The following is a 22425-nucleotide window of genomic DNA, read 5'->3' on the forward strand; positions in this document are numbered from 1 at the left end:
CCAGTTAAAATTAATGTACTTACTTCTGTTACACGTGGGATATTTTTTTTAATTCATATAACCAAGCCCAAATTTTTTAAATGAAATAAAAATGAAATTAATTCGCAACCAAAAATTTAACAAAATCTGAAAGAAGCGAAGAATTGAAAAGCAGTTGAATCGAAAGGTAGGTACTCTTACAGTCAATGATCATAAAGAAGAATTAACTATTATTCGGCAAATTCCTGACAAATACAGAATATATTCCAGATGACAAGAATTGACTAATTGAGTTTCAGTTCAATACATAAGAAAGCTACCAAAAAAGAAAATATGGGACCGGTTTTTACTAAACAAGTGGTTTAGTAAAATTTAAAACTTAAAATTAAAGTAGCTATTTGTGCAATAAGTTAGGAAATGTAATGTAATTTTTTTCCGTATTAGGCATGGGATTTTTGATCGAGGCGATAGCCGAGTACGAAAAATGGGATTTCCTACGTATCGCACACATGATTTTTTTCTACTGGAGTTTGGAAAAATAAATTAAATTTGGATATTTTCAATTTTCTATAATTATTTCTAAATTCAAAGGAATCAAAATTGTTCTGTTTTCGTTACTATTGGTTACTATAGAGAAACAACTTTGTTTGTAAAAAAAACAAAGTTTGTGAAGGCGTTTAAGGTGTTCGCTCGATTAAATTGAAGAATATGCAAAACAAGCCGAAAAGTAACACCGCACGAATAATGAACAACGTTGTTCGTGTTTTTCGTTTTAGTTCAAGGAAAGTCTTAAAAAACATTAATCAGTTGTAAATTTTGAGGTTATCTTTGACAGATTTCAAGTTATGTATCTCAGGAAACGATCAAAAGTGAACTTTTTGTGTTGAAATATTATTTCCGCACTTGTTAGGAAATCTTCCGCTTTTTCTAACTCAAATTAGTATTCAAAAATGTTAGTTTTCCAAACTCTAGTAGAAAAAAATACATATAAACTTGGTGGTTATTAAAAAAAAAAAAAAAACAACTTCACAGTTTCCTCTAAAAATGTAATTAGATTTCAACATCAAACGATTTGTTTATGTTCTCGTCGGACACCTAGATAATGATCTCTTTCCGGAACGCACTCATTACAATCCTCATGAATTTCCGTACGCGAAACCAATAAAAACATTACTCATTAAGAGTTATCCAACCTTCAACGTAACACCGGCTCACAATGCCATCAAATTAGATTCCGAGATAATATTTTCAAGCTTCATTGTTATTATTGCAAAATGTTTCACCACTCCTCATTTTTTTTTTTGGATCCGCACACTTATCTGACGCGCAATTACTTTTCACCTTCGTCGTACCACTTGGCGGCAACTTCTTCGCTTGTTCCGTCAGATCAACAGATATGAGCAATTAACGCGAAATTTCTATCTTTGTCGACTTCTTGTCCAGGTCGAAAATGCAAAAAGCAACCGGAATCTGTGATGGATCAACAGATATGAGCAATTAACGCGAATTTTCCATCTTTGTCGACTTTTCGTCCAGATCGAAAATGCAAAAAGCAAATGGAATCTGTGATTCCGCTCCGGTCTCGTTTGAACTTCTGAACTGTTCAAGGGTCAAACGTGATAACAATCTGAACACCCAAAGATACCTCTTCGGTAGATAAGTGAAAAATCGATACGGGGAAGAGGCCTTTTTGAAAATCACATCGAAAATAAGGAAATGAATCATTTACTGCTAGGCGTTGTGGCAAGGTCTCCAGAAGACATGCTTCCAATAGCTTCTTCTCTGTGACGTTTAATAAATTTAAACCGTCAGAGTTTATCACTTTCTTTTTGTTCTTGTTGTTTACCCCAACGAGAGTTGTCTTCTCCCTAATTGGTTTTTCTGAGTAAAACACTTCAGTACTCGAGTCTCTTGGGCATTAGTTGTTCTGACGGTGAAAACGCGTTCGATTGATTTCTCAACGGTATTAATTAAATTTATCGACCACTTCGGCGTTAAATCAGTTGTTGACAGTACCCAGGTGTTTATGTCAACAGGTCGGAATTTCGTTCCAGCTCCCTTCTGTGAAAAAAATCATAACACATAACCGATTGATAGCAAAACAAATAAAGGATGACGCGATTGTTTCACCAAATTGCTATTCGATACCTTCAGTGGTGTTCAGTAGAAGAACGGTTGATCAGTCTGTTTTCCGATGCGGTACTAGTAAAACACATGTGTGATTGATACGTCGCCCAGTTTATCAATTAACAAAAACGTCATAGGAGAAAACAACTCGTCAATTTTGGCTGTTCGGGCACCGTTCCCGAGAAATTGGACATCAATGGAAATCGGAAAAAGAGATGACGCATTTGTTTCGTTTAATAAAACGCCGGAAACGTCCAGATTCCGTCAGTTTTGATCCGGGAGTGCCGCTCGACGAACGACGATGAACGTCACGGAAGAGGCAGGTCAGGAATACGTCGGGAGCGTCCCCTGGATGGTGGTGTTCTCCGTCATATTCGTCGTGATCATTTCCGGCAACCTGCTGACCATCCTCGCCATAGGCCTCTCCCGCCACCTGTCTTCGATGACCGCCAACCAATTCATCTACAGCCTGGCGGTAACCGACCTCTTGGTGGGACTCTACATACCCTACCACTTGTGCTTCTTCAAGATCCAATCCCTCCGTGAGAACGAAATCGCCTGCATCGTCCGGTTCATGGTGCCGACTTTCGCTTGCACCCACTCCATCTGCAAGCTTTTGGCCGTTGCGGGCGACCGCTACATCGCCATTCTCCACCCCCTTCACTACAACCGGTACATGACCAAGCGCTTCGTTTGGGGCCTCATCGTCGGCGGTTGGCTCTTCGCCCTCGCCCTGGCCTCGGTGCCCATCTACTGGAACAACTGGACGGAGGAGGACTCCTGCGACACGGAGAAGTTTCTTCCCACGATTTACTGCGTCTACATGCTGACGTCTCTCTTCGGAGCCGCTTGGATTCTGATGATCTTGGTCTACGTCAAGATCTGGACGGAGGCTCGCAAGCACGCCAAGAGAATCCGGAGGACCGTCAGATTTCCGCAGAAGGCGCCAGTCAGCGATTCCAAATCCTTCCAGGTAGGCTGTCACCTAAATCCGGGAACGAAGGGTTCGGCCCCTCCCGGTGGATTATTTTGATCGCACGGTGTTTATTTTATTCCCATGCGTTATCTTCGTCAAGTGGGTACGGAAAACATTGTTAATGAATCTTCGAAAACAAGTATCGATTGTGTAAAACGGGTACGGCAGAATTAGCAGAAGATAATGTCATGGTCGTAACGAATTTCGCCATGTATTCAGTGAGAGAGACCATGTTTGATTATTTATAAATAGCCGCGTTTTCTAATGAGCATCTTCAGCTTTAATGGCTGTGCAAACGAACACCACTGTCACAACTACCGGTTTAGCGTCATTCTCCGTTGCATGAATGATTTTCGCGTCCTATTCAGCCGATTAAAATTGAATGCAATTGTGGAAATGCGACACGATTGATTGTTCTAACTTGGTTTCTATTGTTGCGTCGGTATATTTACCGCGTTTATTGTGGAAACTAGTACGAACCGCGGAACAACAAACACGCTTCCAGCACGAACCCGACGATAAACATTTCTATCAAATGTGTGGATTATAAATTTCTAAACAAATAAAAAAACGTGCACAGGCGGCTTAAGGCGAGACTTTGAAGTCAAATGTTCGACAATATTTTTCTTTTTGTAAATCTCTCCAACAGCCAAGAATTACATACTTAATACTCAGATGTAACTTTCTTCGAAATGTTGGATGGGATTCCAGTGTTTTACAGGTGTCTACCAGCAAAAGTGCTGACTCACAAAATTACATAAATCATTTTTGCGTGTTAAAAAGTGGACATTTTTTCGTGCATGCCATCGGCCAAAATATTGTTTTGATCACTGAAAATCACGAAAAGTCGAATTGAAGGTTTTTAATGTTTTTTTTGGGGCTTTTCATTCATGTTTTTGTTGCTGTTTGGAAATAAGACAGTCCGCTCGCCTACGACTCATCTGTATTTATTTCCACAATACTACAAAAGCATTCATGAGCTCAAATAATAATAATAAGCAATATAATGAATAAAAAAAATCGAATAAATTTAATTACTAGGGAAATTACAATGAGACGGCTCCTTTCCACATTCCATTCACGAAACTGTTTCTCACCTGTCTTAAAACTTATTCTGAGGGGTAGTGTTTGTTAATTTCATCGTTTGACTTCTTGGAAAACCAGGAACTACAATTTGATGGCTCCATTTACACGTTTTTAACACAATTATTTGAGAAAATTGTACACAACACACTGATTCAGTAATGGCGTTGTTTATTTGCCGAGCTTCTTCTGTTTCTGTTTTGTTTCGTTAGTTACGAGCAAAACACATTCTTGATCTTTTAAAATAAATTGTCAATTTGTTAACTGTCAAACGTAGAATGTTATTTTCTATCCGAATCTATGCGACTATGAATGATTGAAGCAAATTTAGCGGGGTAGTATCCCTGAGCATTTCGTAAGCCTCGTCATTGTCATCTCTTGATTCACTTTTTAGGTTAGGATTTTGAAAGTTTGATGTTATTGTTACCCATTTGTCGCGTGTACGGAATCGTGAAGAATTTGACCAATATATTCGCTTTTCCCACATTACCAGCGTTTAAAGAAGGTTCAATTATCCTATTGCATACAATGTTGTAAAAAAGACGGCATTTAGATTCTTCCGCTGAACAGATTTCGATAAACTAATCACACAATCACAGAGACCGACTGGTGTGGCTCTTGTCAAGTTGTTATTGTCAAATGTCATTTTCATATTGCGATCCGCTTCGAAAATAGATAACCCATTATTGTAGCTCAACCAGTTTTTAAAAATAAAGCGTGATAATTGCTGATACTGACAAGTTTATTTTATTTGAATATGAAAATCGGATAATATGCCGACGTGAATCTTACAATGTTGCCAACCTAACAAAAACAAAATGAAAAACATTTAATCGCTTGGGGTACCTACAATATTTCCTCAGAAAATCAAAAATATAACTCAACAGATCATGCTTTATTCCGTGATAAGAATAAGTTTGGTGGTTTTGAAACTTTGAAAGTTCCTCCTATAAAATTTTGGTGAATTTCTATTTTTCGCAAAAACTCGTTCGTTTTTAGTCACGAATCACTAAACCACAACACTAATAAATGAGCAACTCTCTACCTTGATTTTTTTCTTACTGTGCTTTTCAACTGTGGACCCTCGAGAGTCCGAAAATCACAGTTTATGAACGACTGGTTCAGAATGTTAAGTATCTTCTAAAATTAACTCTTGACCATCTCAGGAATTTGTTGCCAATTATGTTAATTCTGTACAAGTCACAGAAACTCGTCGCTACTGTATAAATTTATTTCGTAACCAAGTTTTCCAGTTTTTCTGGAAAAATTACCCGTCCACTTCGATTTGCGTCAGCTCGATGCACTTGCAAGTAAAATATTGAGACATTCGTGAAAATCATCTTTTTCGAAAAACTCTCGTTGCATAAGTGGACAGTTAGCGTGAACACGTGTGAAATACATGAAAAACAACTTTTGCGAAATTACTATGAAACGTGGTTAATTATTACACATCAAAACAAGTAAATATTCTGGGAACCAGACCAGCAAACTTCGTACTCTAATCCTGCGATTTTGATTTACAACAAAGCGATTTCAAAGGTGAAGGTTTTGAATTTTCCATTGGCGTTACACTGATCCCAAATCAATTATAAATAGCCGACTATCTGGTAAATCCAGTGTCGCTAATAAAGCGATTTAATCTTGATTTAACTATCACTCGTGGAGAACAGAATAGATGCGATAATTAAATTAATCGAGTGCGCGGCCGTTGATAATAAATACATATAAACGAAACGACACAATAATTACACGCTCCCATTATTCTTTATTGTGCATGGTGCAATCGATTGAAGCCTCTCGCCGACCTTACCCAGATTAAATAATGAAGTGCGAAACAATGGAGATTTCGACGCCTCTCAATTACCTATCTCCGGCTGGACGAAACAGCGTGAAATATTGACACCTTTCCGATAAAAAAGCGACGAAACAAGGAGATCCGGAGTCGCAAGACGAACCTTGACGCACTGATCTCCCTTCCGGTCATTAAACAAAAAACAAACGCTTCCGTGCGTGAACGAATTAACCTTCACGCCAACCCCGGAGCGCATCCTCAAGGGGTGACTATCAGTGGTGCAGTCGAATCGAACGGCGGCGTTGTTTGTTGATACCGGCGACTCCAAGCCGTTCAATCAGTCGACTTCGCGCCAGCTTGAGCGTTAGGTGCGTTGGGTGCGCTCGATGACTTGGACAGCCGTCTTGGAAACAATGTGAGATCGCCGAGTTGAAGATGGTCGATCAATGATGGAGGAGAACTCGACCGAGCACGACACCCCCGACTCCGACTACGTGGGTGGGACGTGGTGGATATCGGTGTATTGTGTGATAATCTGTGCGGCCGTCGCCGGCAACATCCTCACCCTCCTCGCCACCACGACGAGCCGGCAGCTGTCGGCGATGGTGGCCAACCAGTTCATCTCCAGCCTGGCGGTGAGCGACCTCCTGGTCGGGATGTCCATCCCTTACCACATGTGCTTCTACCTGATGGAGTCCTTCGGCCACAACAGGGCCACCTGCCTGGTGCGCTTCGTCCTCGTCACCTTCGCCTGCTCCAGCTCGATACTGAACTTGTTCTTCATCGCCACCGACAGGTACGCCGCAGTCGTCCACCCCCTCAAGTACAACCGCTACATGACCAGGCGGACCTCGATCCTCCTCATCTCCTTCGTCTGGATACTGTCGCTGACGGTCTCCACGGTCCCGATCTACTGGAACACGTGGGACGACGAGGAGTGCGACGTCAAGCTCATCCCGACCGTCTACTTCAGCTTCGTTCTCACCCCCATGTTCGTCTTGGTCTGGGGGGCGATGCTCCTCGTCTACATCAAGATCTGCAGGGAGGCGTCCAAGCACGCCAAGCGAATTCTGAGCACCACCAATCTGCACAAGTGCCACAGCATCAACGATACTAAATCCATACAGGTAATGAATCGACCAGGATCAAACAAACTCCTCTTTACAACCCATAAAAATCGTAATCGAAGGAAGAATTCTGAGAACCCCTGCGGTTAGTTATCGAGTCGAGTGGTTTTGTCGCAATTATAATATTTTCGTCGGTCGCCGATTACAAACGAGTTTCAAATCTGCAGAAGAGTGCCGTGGTAATGGCCTTCGCCAAGTTGAAGGTTTTTCTATTTGACGCAACAGGAAAGTTGTTGAATGTCCGAGTAATTTGTTGATTGCGTAACTGATCACAATCGGACGAGAAGCGCAAGAGAAAAAAAAATGAATGGAGAGTCGCGTGAGTGCGCTATAAAATTTTTATCGTTGTAACGAAAGTGTCGGTAGTAAAGAATAAATCGTTAAACATTTTATTAGAGCAGACAGTCACTTGTTGCACATTTTACAAGAAACACAGAAACAATAAAGACTAGTCCGGTATTTTTGGAGCTTTGTTGTGGCTTGAACATATCCAAATGAAAATAGAAGAGTCTCAATAAAACATTCGCCGACACTAGATCGATAAATATTTGCGCTCGAGTTGTGGTCGGGGAGTTTTATCGCGCGACGTTAACACTTTTTGAGATATTTATTAAAATTAAATGAAAATATCTCAGCGGGCACAAGTGTGAATGTTAACCATCTGGTGAAAGTCAACAGTATTTTTTTCGCAAATGAAATATTTTCGGTCTCTGAGAGCTCGGAAACCACCGACGAAAAGTCTTCCAAATCATCACGCTTCCAGCGAACGGAAATGCACAATAATTTATAAATAAAAATAGACACGCCGCGTTGCGGACAAACAAAGACACTAAATTTGAATTCTTTTCCAGTTTCCAAAATCACTTATCAATGCTTCTGTTCCGTTCAAACGCCTGTTGACATCTGACTAATTTTTATCTGTCAGAAATATTCAAAAAATAAATAAATTTTACAATTCCAATAATATCCAATTTATTACCATCGGCGAACGTTGTTTATTTACGTTGTCTTTAACTCTGCCATGCGCTTAATCAAATTTGGTGTTTATTGGCACCATATTTGACGATTCTTGCATTTCGTTACGCTTTGCGAGAAAGCTGAAGTGCACGAACTGGTCGGTCGATCGAGCGTCCAATTCACAATTGGCTTCTGCAGTCTGAACGCGCACACATTGTAGGTCAAAATCGTTTATTTCCGGCTTGCCTTAAACCGTATCGTAAGACTAATCGAAATGCGATATTAAATTAATTGCACGGCTATTTCTGCACCCTTTTACGACACGGCAACGACCCATTGCAACCATAATCGCCGTAATGGCCGCGATTATTTTTACTTTCCCATGCATCCGTCAAATAATTACCCATTCCAAAATATTTATTCCCAACACAAATGATCCATACTGCGTATGCAGCTCGTCCAGTTATTTATTTTTATTTTCTTGGCACTCAATCGTCTACGAGTGCATTGCAGTTTTTCGATTTATCTCCACGTGTAAAAATTACACAACTGACCGACGTATCGTAAAACAACGAACACGAACAAATAGATAATGGAATAAAATAGTAGATTTACTACCAATAAATAAATGACCAATAACTGTACGTATTTATCTTCGATAAGTTTTATGGAGGGCGAGGGAACCGGGGAGGTCTTCGGTTAGTTCTTTCGATAAAGCCTGACGCACACCTTGCGGTTTGCGGGCGCCCACACGCGACAACTGACACGACAACATGTTATAACACGTGATATAAATAAACAAGGAATTCTATACTTGATCACTGCCAACCAGAAAAGCGGCATAAGGCACTCAATTGTCAACGCGTCGTGTCGTTAGTGGATATACAAACGTCAAGTTAATAATAACCAATAAAATCCCGGTACGATTCGATTGATGGAAATACGACTGGCACGAAGTGGAACCGGAAAAGGTCTCGGCGAAGAAAAATAAAGAAAAAAAAATCAAAAGTCCCACTCTTTCCGAGAACCTGATTTGTTTTAATTCTCTTGTGAAAAGTAGGCGCAAATGCTACTAAAACGAACATCACTCCAGGTGCTTCAACACCAAGGCGAAATGTGAAAAAGAAAATGAAAATCGGCGGAGCTAAACGCATCCTTGCAGTACGCCGATGATGCTATCGCACAACAAGTGTTCGCTGTAACGAGCGTTCAAAAAAACTTGTGGCTGTCGAGCGGTTTGCTTGTTTCTGATAAAGTATAATCTTTTTTTTTTATCAAAGAACCACCAACACCGCAATTTACACTCAAAATAGAGCTGGCAACATTGTACACTTTTGGCTTAGAGTACATTGGGTGCGTTTTATTGCCACTATTGTGATTCCGGAATGATCATTCTATGCGTTTTATTGTGAAATCCTGCACCCGTCACTCCAGATTTCCACTCCTTCCCAAATGGTGGAGTAAAAGTTAGAGTGAAAAAATGTTTGGTTAGGTTCATGGACTCAAAATTTAAATTTCAGCGTCTTGTCATATCCACTCTCATCCACAAAACGTGAAAAATGACATAAAATACAAAAAATTGAGGTTATGTAGAGATATTTTAATAGCGAAGCATGTTAATAAAGTTAATAACAATTAATTTGAGAGTTTAATAAATGTCTGACTTTGCGAGGCATTTTTAATAACACGTTCAAATTTTAAATGCGAGTTTGCGTATAGTAAATTCAAAAAACTCCGGGACTGTCAAATTAAATTTTAATTAAAATATTTGTTTTGACTGTACTTGGGTATAAAAAATGTACGATAGAGTGTACCGACGTCAAAATCTAGTTACAAAATATATTTAGGTTATGTTTTCATTTTTAATAATTGAACTAAAAATGTTTTGAATCATTCATTGCTTTGAACACTTGAAGCGAAATGCAGCAACTAAATGAACTGGAGCAATTTAATCAAGTTTATAAAAAAACACGCGACACACTGAAAACAGATAACAAATTAAACAACAACCAAAATCATCCAAAACAAACCAATCTGTTTCATTTATTCAGAATCACAAGAAAATTATTTAACACGTGATTAAGACTTATCTGCAAAATTTTGATTTGTGAATCACAAGGACGAACACACATTAGTTAACAATCCTGGAGCGGCTTTGGCACAAATTTGTAATTTCTTCCCGTTATTATCACTTTTTTGTTTGTTGCTCGTAATAATTTCTTGTAGCCCTCTTCTCTCGCGCCAACAGAACCAACCACCCTAGTTCGTTTTGAATTTTCCATTTTAACCTTTTTACAAAATACACTTAAATAATTTTGCAATTGTATTTGACAATGTCAATTTAAACAAATGAATAGCTTGAAAAATTAAAAAATCATAGATAACAACTGGGCAATATGAAAATAACTAGTGATTTAACCAACCTAACAACTGCAATTTTGATTTTGACAGCCCAGATATTTTGTTAATGGACTTTACTTTCAATGACATTAAAAAATTGCAGGCAGGTGAAGCCAATAGATATCATTATATTTCCTAAAATTTGTAAAATTTTATTATTGCACATCTAAATCAACAGGTCGTCGTTCTTTGGTTTAAAAAAAAAACAGATAATATGGTGCAGCTTCATCAGCTGCTAAACCGTACACATCAAACGTCATTTATTCGGCGAAAATTAGCTCTTTTGCAAAACAAAACAGTCCGTTTCAGAGTTTTCCCGGTTTTCTTAGTGCGGCGTGACGGTTTTTACTTTAATTTAGTTATTCATTTTACATTAAAATGATAATCAAAATGGGGTTATGTATCTGACGGGAATGTCAAAGAGTACCTACCAATTAAAAACACGTTCTGCCTTTGTGAGAGAGAGAGAAGTATGTCAGGACCAATTTCAACAATCGTGGATATTTACTACTAAAACCTTGATTTTTGTTTCTTTGATTTGTCAAAAGTAACAAAATGGCGTAGCAATTTTAGAGGACATTAATTTACTGAGTATTATTTATCAAGAAGAAAATTTGCACTACACGTCGTCTTTTTTAATTTAATAATCAAATCGAAACGGCTAATCTTCGAAGTGTTCAAAAATAAACACCGATTAAAAAGAAGTTGACAAACTGATAAGTGATAACATCTTGCCATTTACGTGAAGATTATTCCTCGCAAACGATTTTTTTAGTATTGATTTTTTTTCTTTCAGGTGGTAATGCTGACCCTGGGTTGCTTCTCCATCTGTTGGATGCCGTACTTCATCGTGACCACCTACTTCAGGATCACCAACACCAGCAGCAAGTTCAACTTGCTTTACGAGATCGCGTTCACGATGGCCGTCTGCAATTCGGGAATGAACCCTGTGATATACGCCTGGAAGAATTCCAACTTCCGGGAGGCGTTCTGGTGTTTGCTGACGTGCCACTCGCCCAACGACGCCACCAAGAAGATCAACTACATCACCAACCACGTGCCCGGCAGCAAGAAGAGCTCGATGACGAACGGCACCGACAACGGACACGACAACGTCGTCGCCACGTGCGACATCGACGTGGAGGCGGACTCGCAAACGCAAAGAGAATACGACGAACACGAGTGCAGTGTCTCCACCGAAATGACGACAGTGAACACGCTTTCCTGGACGTAATCCCCACCCCCCCGACGGGGTCTATCAATATTGTGATATGTAGCTTTAATTTTGCGCGCTTCGTGTAACAATGTACAAACAATACAACATTTTTATCGACACTTTGTACGTTCACTCACCTCGACTCCGGTGATCCCCAGGGCGCCTCGGATGTTGGGCGTCAATCTGAACGGCACTTTTTCCGGGACCCGGAGAGTCTTTCCTTTCTCGAAACAGACGTTGTAGTCGATGTGCACCACTTCGCCGCTGGTCAGGTCCACCAGGACGTTGTCCAGGTGGCGGTCCCCCAGTCCGATTATGTACCCAATGATGCTCATCACCGCCACCGAGTACGAGTACCTTTTGATTACTTGCCACCACGCGTTCGCGTCGATCGCGTTGCACCACAACTCCTTCGCGAGGAGATCACTGGGAGTTTCGGCCATCAACTCCGTCAGCACCTGCTTCAACACGCTCAAGGGCCACTCCTTGCGATTGTCGATGTTCTTGATCCCGTGCTCCTTCAGCAGCGGGTTCAGCTTGTTGTAGAACAACTCGGAGGGTCGCAACACGCTCGTGGTGGTGTTCACGTTGTTCTTGATGAACGGCTTGGCCATCTCGCGTTGTTGCCATCGCTTGTACAGGGCGAAAACCGGAGTTGTCCCGTCCACCCACGAGATCAACCCCGATCGCGGTCCCAGCGGGATGACCGAGTAATGACGCGCGCGGTACAAATTGTGACCCGCCAAGTCCGCGTTCTGGGCCATCATCGTATTGGCGATGCTCAAGAACTGCATGATGCGCTCGTCCAGGTGCAGATCTTCCAGGCCCTTGAACAAATAAGTGTAGGTCTGGCCGTCCGACCCGTAAAAAATCAGCTTCTTCGGTTTGGTCTTGGTCGGCAGGATGGACACGACGTTGGAGACGTGCGAGATCGTCACTCGGGTCTTGGCAGACGTGGCCAGGCCCGGCATGGCGATCACGGTGTTCTTGATCGACGCCAGAACCGGACTTATCGACTGCATCTTGAGCGTGTACGACGCCCGTCGGTGGAACTTCTGCTGGAACTGCTTCTGCAGAGTCTTCAAGGGTTGCAGCGACTCTTGCGGCTTGTCCGCGTTCTCTGGATTCTTCAACTTGGTGATCACCTGTCTGATCTCGTCCAGGTACTTCTCCTGGAAGTCCTTCTCGTGCGGAGTCTCCGCTTCCGCACTAGTAACTTCCTCCAACTGTTCCAAAACGAAAACGATCGGTTTGATTATGATCCTGTGCTTCTCGGCTATCAAAGACATCTTCTCTTCCTTGTTCAGGTTGGGGTTCTCGTTGACCTTCTCGATCTCGTACTCCAACTGCTGCTGGCGCTTCGTGATTTCGGTCTGGTGCTGGGCCAGAGTGCCCAACCAGAGCTCGTCCCATAACAGCGTGATTCTTCGCAGTTCTTTCACCAAAGTCTGAACCTGCGCTATGGTTTCCGGGTCTTGCTTGCTCAAAGTGTCCACCATCGTCTTGAAGCAAGACTGCAGCGCGTTAGTCGAATCTTCGTTGTCGCTGTCGTAATTGTCCTCTTCCTCGTTCAGTTCAGTATCGTCGTGGCATTCGTTGTTCTGTGAAAGACAGTCTTTCGGCAAGGAGATTTCGGAAAAATCGAATTTCAATCCGCCCTCCAGGGCCCCCACCACAGCCGGGAACGTGATCAAGTGGGGGGCGTCTTCGGCGATGCGACACAACAGGTCTGAGACTCTGTGACGAACGTAGCTCTCAGGATGGTTCAGACGGGAGAAGAGCTGGGGAATTATGACTTTCCAGGGCTGCGTGGGCGTCGCCTGCAGACCTTCCTCCAGAGTGTTCTGCAACTCCAACGCGTACTTCACGATCAATCGCAAGAGTCGCAACGTGACCGTGATCACGTTGCACTCGGTGCTCTTGGTGACGTTCTCGGATTTCGTGGTGAGGTGAAGGTACTTGAAGTACGCCTCTGCGCTCAACGCGTAATAAATGTAAATCCTCTTCTGGGTGTTTCTCCAGATCTGCACCAGGTCTTGCAGGTCGCTCTCGGAGACATTCTGCAAAACGCCGACGTAGCGCAGTTGGTCTTGTATCATCTCGGTGGTGTTGAAATCGTGCGATTCTATATCCTCCTCGTCCAGATTGGACCTGGTCTGGGACAAAATCATGACGATCTGGTTCAAATCTTCTTGTGACGCCCCCGACGGTAACATGTTTTTGATTTTGAGACGGTCCTCTTCGGTCAGATTGTTTCGCACGTCGGAACTGTGGTCGACGATCTTGCGTCCCCATCGATAGCACCAGGTCCCGAAGGCGTTCCAACTCTTCGCCAACCCCACGCACTGGTGCACGCTGAACTGCAACAACTTCCCGATCGCCATCTCGCTCATCGGAATTATGTTGGAGGCGCTGTTCTCCATCATTCCGATTTCGGGCAGCACCATCAGGAGCTTCCCCAGGGGGCTGTTGATCTCGGTGAGGCAAATCTCCTCGTTCACTTGCAACCAGTTGGCCAACTTCAGAAGAATCTTGCTGCTGATCTTCTTCAACTCGACTCCGCCGTACAACTCCGCGTGTTTGGAAATCGCGGTCGACGCGGCCGCGCACAGGTTGAAACTGTGCTGGCGGTTTTGATCGGTGGAGTACGACAACTTGATGATTTCCATGATGGCGCGGGCCGTGTCGGTGTTCCAGATCGACACGTCTCTGATTTTCTGCAGGAAGAAGTTCGCTATGGTGCTGAAACCGTTGTCTTCGATCATGAACTCTTTGTCCTTGAAGAATCTGTTGACTTGCGAAAACGCCAGTTTGAAGTTTCTCTCTTTTCTGGCGCGCTTTATCACGTCCAGTCGGAGGTTCGTGCAGAAACTGGACGCGCTCAGGTTCTGGACCGTCCCGAAATACTCCGACCACCAGAGGACTTTTCGCAGGATGGACGAGTCGACTTTCGTGATCTCGCTTTCGAAATGTTCCGACACCAAAAACACGGTGTTGGCTGCGCTGTTGTTGAGGATGTTCTTGAGACCTTGACCCGCGTACTGCAACACTAGGAAATTCTGCAAATATTCGGACGGTGCCAGACTCAGGTGGTCTCTGATGGACCGCTGAATCCTCGTCAAGTTGTTGTCGATCTTTTTATCTAGTCCGTCTTTGTTGGACGAGATGCTGAAAGCGATGCCGTACAAGTTGGTTTCGATCGTTGTCAGGTCGTCGTATTGGCTCCAAGAGTTCGACTCGTCCTTGTAGTTCCACGAGGACAACTCGGTGAAGGCTTGACGGCCGACCTCCGCGTTGAAGAGATTGTTGACGCAAGTCCAGTCGGTGATGCTGAACCAGTACCGCCTCCCGTTATCCATGCTATCCCCCGCGTTTTCTTCGGCGTTCCAGTTCACCAAATCGATCCAGTTTCCGATCTCCTTGTAGCAGATAACGATCTGGTCGTAGATGAAGTGTTGGGTGTCGCCCTCCAGCTTCACGCTCTCCCCCTGGTCGTCGTCGTCGTTGGCGTGACTCTGCTTCAGGACCTTCTTGTACCCTTCGATCGCGATTTCGTACCTTTTGGACGCCTGCTCCGCCGCGTACTTGATCCAAACGAACTTCCTCCCCGTCACGTTCTTGCACCAAACGTACAACCCCAAGATCGCTTCGGTCTCCCGCATGTTCAACAGGGCCAAAGTGATAAAAATCACAACCCTTTCGAACTCCAATCCGGCGGTCCTCCCCGCCCCCACCAGATCCCCCAACAAGGCCTGTCCGTGTCTCACTGCGGTGCACGGGTCGCCCGCGTGCATGGCGATGTGGATCACCACCATCCTGATCCGGCTCAGCCACTCGCTGCAAGTGTTAGTGTTGGTGATGAAGAACGAGCGCACGGGCTTGGGGGGCTGCTGCATGGCGATGGCGCACCCTTCCGACGCGCTGTAGATCGACTTCTCCAAGTGCTCGATGAACTGGAGGAGCAGCCTGACCCGGTTGCTGTCGCTGTTAGACGTGCTGTTCTCGTTGTCCTTGTTCTTCTTCACATTGATCAAATCGTTGCCCAACTGGTTCAGCGCGCCCTCTATCTTCGTGAAAGTCTCGTTGGGCTTGCCGAGCGGCGTGCGCAGCTTGGAGTTGACGCAGAACTGAGCGCTCTCGAGTGTCGTCCAACTGTTGAGGATCGTGCGCGAGTTGATCGCCAAATCATAGAAAAACTCCACCATTTTGTAGTTGGCCTGGAGGGGCCAGCTGCCGATGAAGATGTCTTCGAGCCAGTTGGCCGAGTCGCAGGACTCGTTCTTCAGCAAGTAGTCCATGAAAGTCTTGAACTGGAGCGGATAGATGTCGCCGGTGACGCTGTTGTTCAGGTGCAAATGCTGCGCCATCCACACCATGTAGTTCGAGTAGTCTTTGATGTTGGCCGTCGTCTTCTTGATGTCGTAGATGGAGTTGGATTTGTTGAACTCGACGACGGCGACGTCCCACGGGACGTTCGACGACAGCTTCGAGTAGCTCGCGCGGATGTCGGCGCTGTTGGAGTTCAGGTGCAGCTTGACGAGGTCGCACACGTTCATCAGAAACTGGTTGCTCCAGGACAACTGCTTGTTGCTCAGCAACTTCTCCAGGTTCTCGCAGACCGACAGGACGATTTTGGTGTTGAAGTGATAGCCGCACTTGACCAGCACTTTGGTGACGGCGACGAACTTGTCGTTGTCGTAGAGGTTCGTCAGGTAGCTGTCGGAATTGACCAAAATGTCGTTCATCCACTGCAATAGCAACAAAGTCACCTCGCACGGAGTCTCGATGTTCAGGGTTTTGTGCAAGATGTCCAGAATAATCTCGAAGCTGCCGAGGTTGGGCGACGTGTTCAGCACGTCGTTGATATTTAGTACTTCCGACAAGGTAAACATTCCCATCAAGTTCGACTGGTCTTGTTTTTTCGCCACCAAGTTGCTGCTCGAGATGAAGTGATTGTAGCACTTGCAGTGGGAGTAGAGCAGGTAGAGAAGGCTGTACTGCAGCGCTGGATTGTTCTTCGCCAGTGATTCCTTGTAGGGCGCGAGATTCACTCCCACCAGTTCTAGAATGCTCGGTTTCAACGCCCACATCACAATGATCGAACTGGCGTTGGCCAGTTGCGACAAACATCGCAACAAGAACAAAACGGTCAATTCTTTCTGCTCGTTCGTCAAATCGAAACTGTCATCGCTGAACGGATTGTTTTGAATAAACGGCTCAACATCTGGTACTATCGCTCTGTAAACGACCTCCAGGTCCCCCAACACGTATCTGTACGCCTCTTGCAAGAGCGACACGTTCTTCAAATTGAGCAAAGCCTGATACACGCAGATCACAGAGTCTTGAATGTTCTTAAAGTAGGAGTAGCGCAACTTCACTATCTCCGATTTCGGACCAATCAGCTTCTCAATAAGCTCTATCGGGAGATTGGCCGACAGCTCCTTGATGATCTTCGAGATGAGGAGCAGCATCGACACCAGCGTGGCGTCGGAAAATTCGTTAACCAAAGACAACTCCAAATCGATCAGATTGTAAATGGAGTTGCTCAAAGCTTGGCTCTTGTTATCTAATTGCCCGAGCAATATCCCTATGCTCTCGTTTGCGGCTATTATGAGATTATCGGTGACGAAGTTCTCCAAAACTTCTCTGACGGTTTTGATGATTTGGTTCAAGCAAGTCGAGACGAGCTCTACCGATACGTGTTTGTTGTTCTGGGGGCGAAAACTGTCCCCCAGACATTTCAAGATCGTGTTGAGGGCGAGAATCAGGACGTTCACGTGGTCGAGAGAGTTGCTCTCGGCGTCGCCCAACTGGTTGCTGAAGTTGGTAATGTCTTCTAGGAAATTTTCAATAAGGGAAACGGCGAAATCAAGATTGTATTTGAAGTGAGGCGATATTCTTTGCAAATTCCTCGAAATAAACTCGATGTTGGACAGCGGCTGGGTGTGATCGACGTGCCAACCAAAGAGCAAGTCTACAGTGTCTTGAAATTGGGTGTAAAAACAGTCTGGGTAGAGCTCAACGGTGGTCATTAGGACGTCTAGAATGGCCTTAAAGACCTCGGAATTTTCTGTTATTTCTATGGACGTGACTAAATGGTGTATAAGGTTTCCAGCGTGGTCTTGTAAAACCGGTTTGTTCTTTTCAAAAGCTAATGTCTCTTTAAACGATTTCATCAATAAAATTTGCATTTCATCATATGCATTTTTCATTTTAACAAATAACCAGTTCTGATACCTTTCAAAATCGTTCTCTTGTCCCATGATGTAACCCATTCTCCCGAGAGCTCTGGTCGCTTGTTGCTTGGCCAAGGGTCCAGGTGACACTTGCAAGATTTCATACATTGATTCGCCAAGGATATGAAACGCTTTTCGCACATATTGGGCGTTGTCTGGCAGCAGGAGAACCTCCAACAACTTCTTGGATATGGCCAACGAATTCTCTTGGTCAGCTTCGGTACTTAACCGCCGCAACAATTTGGATATCCTCGTGTCTTCTGGCAGGTTAAGCTTAATGTCATTTTTCTTTTCTGGTTCGTAAAATTTGCCATGATAAGACCCTAACACGATAAACATTGATAAAAGTCATACATTAATGAAACCAGACTGACCTGATGATTCTGAATGTCTCGACAAAGGCTCCTGATATTTCCTGTTTAGAGTGTAATAATTGTCGGATCCGTCTCTGTCTCCTCTTCGGCTGGGGGGGCCGCCGCGCCCCCGGTAGCCACCCCTTCTGTCGCCGACTTTAGATGATCGGAACTCACTAGAGCGTGGCCTTCCGACACTCCTGAAGCGGCTGTCGCGAGAGTACACATGATATTTTTGATTGTTTTCTACATCACCGTCGACACTACTGTTTTCGTAATTATCATCGGAGTGATTATTGTCGTAATCGTTTATTTCTTTCGAGCTTTTTGAAGCTTTGAGCTTGTAAGGCGTGTTATTCGATATCATCACTTACATGCCGATACAAAAATTGCTTTCATATACATCGATAAAACTGTAATAATATCTGGAAAAATCTTGTGAAATAAGACGAAATTCTGACGATAAATTATCATACAAACCCAACGATTTTTCTTGAATATCTGCATCTGTCACTAATGCGCTTACACTAAAACTGCATAGAACTAAAATCCCCAACAGATACTGAAATGCAACGATGTTGCATCTGGCACTGTTTTTATTTTATATTTTACTTCCACTTAAAAAGTTCTCTACGTAAATATTTTTATTAAACTTAAAAACTTGATAATAATCTCTATGTAAGATTATCAAAGATATTAAAAATTATAAGAGTAGAACTTGATTTGGAAATTTGGCAAGCCTGCAATAAGCAAATTTTAATTTATCACGTCAAAAATCTGCGCCTGCGTTGAGGTAATCTGATGATGTTTACATATATTTTTGAGGTGTTTATGAGTGAAAAGTTGATGTTTTAAGTGGTAGATCAATAAAACAAATCTATTAATAGAGGTGACACACTTATTAGTATTAAAACACGTGCAACATTAATTTTTTTTTTTAGGTTATGTCATGTCAATTATGAAGGGATTCAAAGCAGTTATTCCAGCTGTCATGACAGAAAACTTGTAGTCGGGGTTTACCAGGTACTTAATCGGAACACAATTTGAATTCAAGATGGTAATGGAATCAAAAACCACAAGTAAGACAAGCTGTCTTAAAGCTCTCTTGCTGAAAGCTTGGCGTGAGCGATGGACTGACCTTCAATGGGGTATTAATATAAAAACGGTGCTCCCTAGAGGCGTGAGCGGCGACGTTTACAACCTAGCCGATTGCATCCTGCAACAGGCGGTAGTTGGAGCTGGGGCCAACCAATTAGTATTGAGCTACTTGAGACACTCATTGAGTGCTCAATTAGTATCACATGCTGCAGTTTTGCAGCGCCTCAGTAAATATAATCAGTTAAATAAGGTTCACTGTGTATTTAGTTTGCTTGAATTTCTTGAGGGGATGCTACCAGGGGTGACCTGTTGTGGGAAACCTGAAGAAACTGTTCTTGCAACGGCGATTTTGTCAATTGCTTGTTGGCTCCTGACTATTTTGCTGCAATGCAAAGGCTCCCCTCATCTGACGCAAAAAGCGTCATTTTTAGTGACCACACTCATGAATGACGATTTTTACGTTTCCATGATGTGTCTAGCTAGGTACAGTGATCCAGGTAGTAACAACAATTATTTAATTTGTGTACGTCAATACGGAATTTTCCGTTTTAGAACTATTTACGGAAACTAATCGGAAATGTATCGAGTTGGGGGCGTCGCTGTCTGAATCTGATGACTTGCTAAAAAGCGTCAAAAAGTTGGAGAACATAGATGTCAGCACTTTGAGTCACCCCATCAACAGCGAAAAATGGCCGGGTTCGTTGGTACAGTGCTGGTTGGAGGTGAAACTCGTGGGGAATCCCGGAGCCTCCACTAGCTCTCTCTCGGAGCAGTTGAGACTCTTCCAGAAACTAAAAGGTTTCGATGGGTCGCGGCTGTACGCGGAACTGATGAGAGGCAGTTTGCTGGCGTTGTACGATGTGAACCAGACTTCGCACGAAAGTCAGTGGGGCGCCTTCGCGTTTTTGAAAGTACCCCACATTTTACTCGAATTGGCCGGCAAGAATGACAGCTCCAGTATTGTCGCTGCGGTAGAATTAATGCTGCAACACAGTCCCTTGCTGGATGCGATGGACGCGAACAGTTCTTGCTCTAGTCTGGAATGCCTTCTGGGAGAGTTAGTTAAAGCGCGTCTGATCTCGGAAGTGCAATTCAAGCATCTGCTGGAGAAGCGCAAAGCGCCGCCATCTTTGAAACTGGATACGGCACCGGCGGCCGCGGGTATACCGAAAGTCATTATTTGCGCCGAGCCCACTCTAGCGGGGATCTTGAAAACTTTGTCCACCGACTATCACAAGATTCAAGTACGTCTCGTGTTCAATTGAAAATGTAAAAATTATTTTGATTTTTTTGTGATGCAGGATCCTTTGTTGGGAATGCTGCACCAGGTGCTGACGGGAAAAAGTTTCGAACTGATTTTGGCTGTGGCCACGGTTCAAGGTCAACTGCGGACCTTAGTAACAAGACTGATTCGCTTCAACGAATGCTCAAAATCCGGCGGAGACAAAGCGAGGGCTCAATTATTTGACATAAGTTTTTTAATGTTGGTCGCCATTGTACAAAACTACGGTGCTGGTGCCGTTTTGGACCCTGACGGCGAGTCTCTCTTTGAGCAATGGGTCCGGTCTTGCATGGTAGAGAGACAAAGACCCAAGGCCCCAGAGCAGCTACTCCGTCTGGGAGATCCCCTCACCATCGAGATGCTTTTGCAACAATTCAACGCCGGAGAAACCGACTTCAAACCGAACGTCAAATGGCAGGATGTCCTGTTCAACATGGCCGGAGTCATGCACGAAGTTCTGGTCGCTTGGGAGCAAGGAGCTTTGGTAGGTCCAAAAAGTCATTTATTGGACATTGAAAATTTACAGTCGGTAAAGCAGGTTTCTAATTTTGACGTGTGTCAATTTGTCACAGGTCACTGCGGACGTCAAACGAATTCTCGACGCCGTCCGCGGCCGCATGTGCTGCCTCCCGTTGGCGGCCGCCGCCTGGCTGTGCGCGTACATGCGAACCGCCCCCCAGGAGAATCTGCTCAAACCGGTGAACATGGTTCAGCAACTGCTGGCGCCCCCTGCGGCCGAAGAGGACAGTTTGCGAGAGCGGTGGCAACTCACGTGTGAGATAATACGGAAGATGCAGCGCGATGTGCAGCTGCCGCTTCAGACCAAGAGCAGTCACCACTTGATCTCGAGGCAACCGGCGATCGAGCAACTGCACGCGGCGTGGTCGGCGGCGATTCGTAGGGGGTGGCTGGATCACAGCTCGGCCAAAACCCTGCACTGTTTGCTGGACACGGCGGGGCCCAGGTGGCTGGTGTCGGCCGTCATACAAGAACTGTTGAAGTTGCGCTACCGGGACCAGCTGCAGAGAGGTGTAGACTTGGCCTTGGCCGCGTTTCATGTGGACATAGGGGCGTGCACTTTGGAGTTGTTGTCGCACATTTTACCCCAGATGTTGTACAATGATCTGCAGGCGGACTCGTTGATGGAGCCACAGTTGTTGGCTTTGGCGTATCTCACCAGTTATTGCGTCTACACAGCTTTCGATGCGTTTTCCGAGGTAAATAAATTGTCATAGAGATCGTGTAGAGGGCGCCACAGTCGAATCGTTTTTTTAATTGCATCTTCTCACGTACGAGGTGTCGAAGATTTAATAATTTTGTGGTTGTCGTAGGAACATGAGGAACCCCTTGCCAAGGTGGCCCGTTTGAACGAGAACGTCGACGAAGGCACGCCGATGGAGCAACTGATCGCGATGCTCAGACAGCTGTTGACAATCTTCGAAGATGGAGTTCAGGAAGGTTTCATTACGCAACAAACTTATTTCGCTTTTTATTTGATCAAGAGTTTGGTCGAGGTAAAAGTTAATTCGGCAAACGCCTTGTTGGCGGCCATTCCACCAGCTCTCATAACCGACTTGCTGCGAACTTTACCTGAACTGTTTACATACCCGATTTTACTACATTTACACGATGTGTATAACACTCATGGGCGAATCAATATGGCCAAGGATCTGTGTATTTTGAGGAACTATCACTTACGGAACGTGGCACAAGAGAATAGTTAATTAAGTTATAAAACAAACTTATAAAGTGACGTATTTAATGTGTAATAAATGTCAAATCAATAGCTGTTTTTTTCT

The 22425-nt window shown here is 44.1% G+C and overlaps 3 protein-coding genes across 5 annotated transcripts in view; 2 read left to right on the plus strand and 1 right to left on the minus strand.

Annotated features, from left to right (window-relative positions):
- Positions 1-18883, minus strand: part of nonC (serine/threonine-protein kinase Smg1) — a 26532-nt gene extending 7649 nt beyond the window's left edge. Inside the window, exons 1-3 of one of the 2 annotated variants that reach the window (XM_069050281.1) lie at positions 18727-18883; positions 18268-18671; positions 11795-18216 (exon numbers count right to left, since the gene is read on the minus strand). In XM_069050281.1, the coding sequence (XP_068906382.1) occupies positions 11795-18216; positions 18268-18613 (6768 nt within the window). In that variant the 5' untranslated portion in view covers positions 18614-18671; positions 18727-18883. Of the gene's footprint in view, positions 1-11794; positions 18217-18267; positions 18672-18722 lie in introns of both variants that reach the window. The other variant, XM_069050289.1, reaches the window with a different exon arrangement.
- mAChR-C (muscarinic Acetylcholine Receptor, C-type) lies at positions 1916-11776 on the plus strand. Of its 2 annotated transcripts, none has more exons than XM_069050456.1 (2): positions 1916-3079; positions 11238-11776. In XM_069050456.1, the coding sequence occupies exons 1-2, from the start codon at positions 2408-2410 to the stop codon at positions 11673-11675; spliced, it is 1110 nt and encodes a 369-aa protein (XP_068906557.1). In that variant the 5' UTR covers positions 1916-2407; the 3' UTR covers positions 11676-11776. The 2 variants fall into 2 exon arrangements, with proteins under 2 accessions (XP_068906557.1, XP_068906552.1); XM_069050451.1 differs by lacking the exon at positions 1916-3079 and adding an exon at positions 5967-7084.
- Positions 18884-18977: 94 nt separating the features above from the next.
- On the plus strand, positions 18978-22412 carry MED24 (mediator complex subunit 24). The gene is made up of 6 exons (XM_069050299.1): positions 18978-19135; positions 19188-19841; positions 19897-20588; positions 20646-21110; positions 21199-21843; positions 21958-22412. Exons 2-6 carry the CDS (start codon positions 19301-19303, stop codon positions 22348-22350), a joined length of 2736 nt encoding a protein of 911 aa, XP_068906400.1. The 5' UTR covers positions 18978-19135; positions 19188-19300; the 3' UTR covers positions 22351-22412.
- The last annotated feature ends 13 nt before the right edge of the window (positions 22413-22425 follow it).

The sequence above is a fragment of the Tenebrio molitor genome, chromosome 1 (genome assembly GCF_963966145.1).
Source record: "Tenebrio molitor chromosome 1, icTenMoli1.1, whole genome shotgun sequence".
NCBI classification, from domain to species: Eukaryota; Metazoa; Arthropoda; class Insecta; order Coleoptera; family Tenebrionidae; genus Tenebrio; species Tenebrio molitor.